At 37.5% G+C, this 7104-nt stretch overlaps 1 protein-coding gene across 1 annotated transcript in view; it reads left to right on the top strand.

The window, feature by feature from the left end:
* The window catches only part of LAMA2 (laminin subunit alpha 2), a 576898-nt gene that overhangs the window by 437045 nt on the left and 132749 nt on the right, over positions 1-7104 (top strand). The window contains exon 40 of the mRNA XM_019520301.1: positions 1666-1768. Within this exon, the coding sequence (XP_019375846.1) occupies positions 1666-1768 (103 nt within the window). The remainder of the gene's footprint in view (positions 1-1665; positions 1769-7104) is intronic.

Below are 7104 nucleotides of genomic sequence, written 5' to 3'. Positions count from 1 at the left end.
TGGCACTGGAGCCCTGCTGCTGGCACACTGCCTGCCCTGCACGGGCAGGCACAATGTTTCACCCCAGGACGAAGCCAACCACAGAGACACTCTGGCAGCCAAAGCGTCTCTGTGGAGGACCCAGCCTCTGTTGCCTCAGGGCACGGTCTGGGACCATGCCCTCCCTACTTTTTTAGCTCCGTTTTTTTTTTTTGACCCCTCGATAACCAGGGGTCTAATTTTGCCCCCATACTGCAAACTTGCAATTGGGGGAACCTTTTCCTGTTCCTGCACGTGCCTCTTGCAGCATCTCAAAGGGGTTTGAGACGCTGCAAGAGGCACATGCAGGCTTATCTGGATGCACCCTGTGAGTGTAGAAATGTGTCATTACCACTCAACAAGTCAGTCCTGTTTCACACGCTTAAGCCAAAACTCAGTACCAGTCTTAGGGCAGCAGTTAAGCACATAGTTAAAGTATCTGTGCAAGTCCTATGAAATGATTGCAATGAACCTGAACTTTGCAACAGTATATTTCCATGATACAATGCCATAAGCAGTGAAATACTACCTTCCAAAGAACCTTATCATGATTTTCTGAAATATTTTAGGCTTCTCCCAAGATTGTAATGTGGACAAGGGAATGTATGGGCTTTAAAGTGTAGCAAAGAAATAGCAGAGATTGGGAGAGATTGTTCAAAATATGACCTCAGGGATCTACCATAATATAAATAATGAATAATAATAATAATTGGCACCTAGTTATTTTTGAGTATGTGTCTGCCCTGGAAAATGAAAAGCAGTTACTTCATAATTACATACTTGTTACAAGGCTATGACCCATGACTAATATCAAATGTTTTCTGGCTGTCAAGTGTATTCTCTGATGCATTCTGCATTATGGAGTGACCTGAATTCTTTCTTACACACTGAAGGGCAAATGTTTCGCATTCTAGAATATTTCCTAGCAACTGAAAATACTCATCTAATTTTAAAAAGTCTTCCTATTGATCAACCATTGCACTGAAAGTACAACATTTTGTATTTCTTGGAACAGAGGGAGTGATACATAGCATGCCTAGATAAATCCTGGTCATTATTAATGTAATGAAAGTCTTTCAGATTAAATTGTAGTTTACCCTTTTCTTCTTTTTGAATCCCATTTCATTCATTTCACCTTTTCTTGACTGACATTGTTAAACTAAAGAAATATAATTGCTATGAGAACATCTGTGTGCTCTGTATTAGAGTCAGTGTTGTGAGGTTCAGTCTATTAAAGGTTTTATAGCTGGTATTATGGAGGAGGACTGTATGTATGTTTCTGTGTCCATAGTTGTAGAAAGAGGTCAAGATTTATATAAGTTCTGACATTCAATCCTACTTCCTTAATACTCATAAACAATTTCTTTTTCTTTCTTTTATTAGCTTCATCATTGACATTCTAAGAGAGCTCTGGTTTCCTGTAAAAATAAAAATAAATTAATTTAACGGCAAGTATTTTATTAGTCTCTTGTTGTAGGACCAGGGTAACAACAGTGGCATATAATTCAGAGCTCATTGATGACCACTTAAAATTTTGATCACTCTTTAGCTACATTCTTTGCCTTCTACATTTTATGACTTTAAACTTGTGTTGAACTATTTTAAAAAAACATTTTTTTGTAAGTGATACTGATGGTTTGCTTACAGGTATCTGGTCCTCAAGGATCATTAAAGGATGGTGCCAAGAGCTCTCTTCAGAAAAGTTTCCGGGTTCTTAATGAGGCCAAACAGGTAGAAAATGATGTTAAAGGTAGGTATTGCATATGAAGCTACATCAGTAGGAAATGAGTGTGATTTGTATATATGTCTATTTAGGATGAGATTTTACTTTGGAGCAAAAAGTCCATGCAAAACACTAAATAGCTTAATGTAGCATTTTATGACTACCTGAAATACCTGTTTTTTGAGTTCAGGTATTTGCCTCTGATGGCAAATGGCATTCATGTGTGAGTTGGGGATGATGGAGGCTTAGCTCCTCCATTTCACTGACCTGAGTAGGTAAGTCAGCATTGTTTTGTTTTTGTCTGTTTTAAGCAAAAAGAAAAAAAATCAACTTTTATGAAAAAGGAAAATCAGTTTTCAGCCACCATAAAGAAAGAAATTTTGTCTTAAAAATTGCAAATATTTGATTGAAAACTGAGAAACATTTTCTTCTTTCTTTTTTCTGTGCCCCACATGGAAAGGCACATGTTTGTAGTGGAAAAAAAGTAGCGGCACAAATTTTTGCTGCTACTTTTTGCCGCTGTGCATGCCCCTACATGTGTACTTTGGTGCAGGGCAAAATACCTTGCTTGAGGGAAACTGCCATTTCTCCACTACTTCTGACTCCTGGTGTTCTAGAGAAGCTTGGGCAGAACTAAAGGAGGGGAGATACTCTGGCTGGGAAGGACCTCTGTGTCTGCCAGCACACCCTCCTGTGGTGCCCACCGCACCACTTTTTATTTCGGCAGGGTGGTTTTTTTTGCTACCTGGATTTCCTGGTAGCAAATTTTGCACCTGCACTGCAAATTTGCAGTGTGGGGAACATTTTAACATATTGGGAATGCAGTTTATGGTGCCACAAAGAGGTTTGCTGTGCCACAAACCTCACGTGCCTACATGTGTGTAACCAGCCTGTGTAGCTTTGTCTAAAGTTAGAATCTTGACCTTGAAATGCAATCATTTACTTCTGTAGCTAGTAAACCTAGTCAAAATCTATTAACAAATAATACATTTGAGTACTTTCCTTCTACATTCAGTTATTGAATGTATTATCAGTGACTACATTTCCTTTTTTTTGACCTGTTCAGGTACCATGCAATCAATAATGGCTTGCTTCTAGAACTTTTACTGTAGACAGATCCCACAGTTTCCTATCAACCTTTTCAAGAATACACAAAATCACCTATTGCAACACTAATACAAGCCTCCTTAGGTTGAAGAAACATAACATTTCTCCACAATACTTTAGGACAGGAAGTGAAAAATACATTATTTGATTGGCTAAAAGTGGAAGGGGAATATTTGGTAAGCAGAATAAAATTATTTTTTTAATAATTATTTTGCTTTTGTGAAAAATGTCTGTAATTAAGTTATTTCAACTGGGGAATCTTTTACTTCTACCTCCCCCTTAAAGTACCTCCAGAAGTGTGCCACATTGGGTCAGTGGTTCAATATAATTTGGACAGAAGAGAGTCATCAAGTTAATCAATCATACAACTTTTTTTGAAAGTATCCAACTGCTAACCATTCCTTACAGTTATGGGATATGTTATCAAATTCTGAGTGGTGATTTTGTGACTTAATGCCAGTATGTCTCTGACTGCCATTCTTCTATTAAAATTGAAAGTGTAATCACGGGTCTTTTGAAAGAGGTATGCATAAGGACTCTGGCATCTTTTGAATTTTAAATAATTGTCACAACATTGTGTTCTTTTAACTGAAATTATCATGGCAAGTTACAGGCATCTAGAAATATGCAGGAGGACAGCAATGTTATACTACCTGGAAAACACAGTTCTGGGGCTAGCCAGAAAAAAAACAATAGCTGATATTATCTATTTGTTGACAAATTGTAGGCTCATCATAGTATCTGAAAATCAAACTCTGATCTCTTTGCTTCATCCATCATCACTAAAAAATTGCCAACAATAAATATTCTACAATCAGATCTTAGCTATGTCTTTTTTTATTATTATTGATGATGCCCAAAACCTTTCCTTGTCAATACTTACAGTAGTTTAAATTTGTTTTTGCGAGAAACCAGACAGATCTGGTTCAGATGTCAGTAGGATCCAGTCCACAGTCTCACATAAAGAACTATCTTTGGCCCTATAGAAGTTCTGACCTGTAGACCTCAGGATCACTTTTTAGCCATCCATGGTTTTTGGGGGGATTTTTTTTGGCAGCCCTAGGTTTTCAATTCTGGGAACATAACAAGTAGGAAAGAGCTATACGGTTTAAGGAGGTCATTAACTATGTTTTACCATCATTCTTAAAACAGAAAAATATTTTTTACGAAGTAGGAGCTTGGTGGACTTGAAAATTTGAAGCACTAATAAAACTGGGTGTACATTTGGGTTGCCCTTTACATAAAATTCTATTGGTTGTCTTTACTGCTGCATTTACTGAAGGATATAGAACTAGAGAAGGAACCCACAGTAATACATATTACATAATACACAGATACTAGGTAGCAGGAGTAATAGGCAATGTAGCTAGGGAAGGAAGAATGCATCCCCTTCCAAGGGACCCAGTGGTTAAACTAATACATGTCTTTCTGGATTGCAGCTTACTATAACATGGACTGTTGGCCAGTTTCCCTGGCCAGTGTATGTAGCTTGGTCATGATATAGCAGCACTGTCCTTTCTCCATCAGTTTTGATGATCACATTTTTTTTGAACAGCTTGTGCTACAAATAGTGTAACTGAGTCCGTGACAGTAATTGATGCATTACAACTTTCTAGATAAGTTATACAGTTATATTGGAATAGCCATTTTTTAGGGATGGTGTTCCACAAGTCAAGACTGCTGAAATATAAAGTAATAAGCAAGCCAGATTCTGTCCCTGGACACGTGCAAATTCCATATGTACTGTAGGGAGTCCAATCTGGCCCTGAAAAGCTATGTTATAATCTAAATAATACATTATTTAAATATAATTCTGTTAAAGTGTCATCTCTGCCAAAATGGAAAGATATCTCAATTTTATAAATCAGACAGGGAAATTCAAAGAGTCTCAAGTTATGCATAAGTCAGTCCTGACTCATACACAGAAAGGGGCATTTATAAATTTACAACTTAGATTTTCATCTATTCTCTTGCAACTTTGTGAAGGTTAATGTGACTGATGGTTTTTCACTAAGGTTCTTTAATATGGTATATAGTAAGTGGTTTGCAACGACATAAAATAACATATCACTGTATGGATTCAGCATGTTAGAAAATATAGCCACACATTCTACCCACCCTGTAGAAATCAGTTAAAAGTTGTGCCCTGAATGTAGATACTGTTAGGACACAACAGTGATGAATTCTCCACTCCCCCTTCACCCTTCCCCCCTCCCCCACCCACTCCAATCTTTGCTCCAGAATGATGTTATTACAGGCATTATTAACATAATCCCTTCTGTGCGTCTGGTGTTTCTAGGATGGAAAGTGAAGCTAAGGCTAAAAGTAATAGAATGAGACCTCCTTCCAATTCTTACAAAGCCACCCATTTCAGGATCCCCACTGGAAATGTAAAAGTGAAAGACAGATGATGGGCACTCTATAAAGAGCTGGTAGACAGAGGTGATCATTAGTTTAGAATTTCCCTCTCTGCACTACAGGTAGCACATTAGTTAAAGTAATGAAAACCCGTAAACCACTCAAGTAATACATCCTCCAGGAATCCAGGCCTGGGCTGTGACGGAGATAGGAATGTTTTCTTGCTACATTATGACATTCCCCTGATTTGTGGCCAATTACACTAGTTATAAAATGGCTGTTAATCAGGAAAATGGTATATATTACCACCAAAACTGCTGAAACAGTCCTTGCAGAGCAAAACTACTGACAGAAGCTATTAAAATGGAGATTTAGTCATTTCTCTCTGTGGATCTGGGAGTTAGTAGGAATAAACCTGGTGGGAGAAGTTGATTCTATATGAGTGCTTTGGTGTAGTGTGAGTTTCCAGTTTTTTGGCTATGAGTGAGTGAATGCTGCTGTCTGCCAGCCTCACTCTGTGTGTGCCTTGAGGGATTCTCAGCTTGCCAGGAGCAATTTTTCTTCTTTATAATTTTGAATTTACATTTTTAAAAATATACTTGCTTCTGTGCTGATTGAGATTAAATACAGGCTTTGTCCAAAATGCTCAATGAAAAACAAGTAAGAATGCATAAGCTGAAGACTCAATGTCAGATGGTCACTGAAATCCAGTTCATGTTATTCCCTTTAGCTTAAAAGCTTTTCTTAACTGACAGGTTAAGAAAAGTCTATCCATCTGACAACAGATGAACATTTTTAGCTAAAACATTTCATATCTGACAGCTACAATTGAAACCCTGGGATTTTTATCCCCACCTGAGGTGGATTTTAGTTGATCTAGAGGGTTGAATTCCCTCGGTGGTTATGTATGGTAGAACTCTTTCATTAATTTTCATGAACAACATACTTTTCAGTACAAAAATTGCAATCAACACTAAGTCTACACTTTCATAAAAAGGTTGATGAACATAGGCTGCATCTCTCATTACATCACTGTTTTTTTCAGCTTATTCCTAACCCCGGTTTCTAGCATCTTGCTTGTTTTGTGGATAAAGCATTATGTGGCGAACATAATCCTGTTTATATGATGAGACTATAGGGAGCAATAATTCTGTTTGCAAAGGAGCAAAACAAACGTAATAGAAACAGAATAAAAAGCACACAGCTTCACCAGCTGATTTGTGAAGTATGTAGTCAACATAGTTGACCATGTTCGCTGACTGTCTGGCTTTAGAACTACTTTTAAAAAATGTTAACAAAGCTCCTTTCCCCATTCTTTGGTGACATGCAACGAGCTGTGCTTTTCTTATGTTTGTGATTTGCAATTAACACACCAACATATATAATATACAGAAAGAATGTACAATGCTCGGATATATAAGTTGATAAACCATCCAGTGTTTATATGGAGCATCTAATCATCTATATAATAATCAGGCATCCGACTGCAGCAGATTAAAATGCAGGCATTTTTTTTCTCCAAACTCATTTATGTCTGATTCTTTTTCCTTTGAGTAGATGCTTCAATATCTTGCCGTGCTGTGTTTAACAACAAAAACATATCTTTGTGGGAGATCTGAGTCCAGATCATGGGGAACTACACACACATGTCTTCAGGCATACAACTCCAATTGATTTCATTGAGGGTTAAGTGCTCAAATAGCAATTAGGTACCTAAATACCTTTGAGAAGCTGGAAAGAAACTGACTAATTAATTATCATTAATTGCTTTTCTGGTGAAATCTCCTACCAGATACTGAGAAATGAGTGGTTATAAAGGGATCAGTCCTTCAAGGCATTCAGGAGTCTCCAGTTCAGGGAGAGTTGAGGGGGACTTAAAGGAAAGAATCCAATAAACT

The sequence above is a fragment of the Gavialis gangeticus genome, unplaced genomic scaffold (assembly GCF_001723915.1).
Source record: "Gavialis gangeticus isolate Ggan-Ray unplaced genomic scaffold, GavGan_comp1, whole genome shotgun sequence".
In the NCBI taxonomy this organism is placed as follows: Eukaryota; Metazoa; Chordata; order Crocodylia; family Gavialidae; genus Gavialis; species Gavialis gangeticus.
This window is presented reverse-complemented; position numbering and strand designations above follow the sequence as displayed.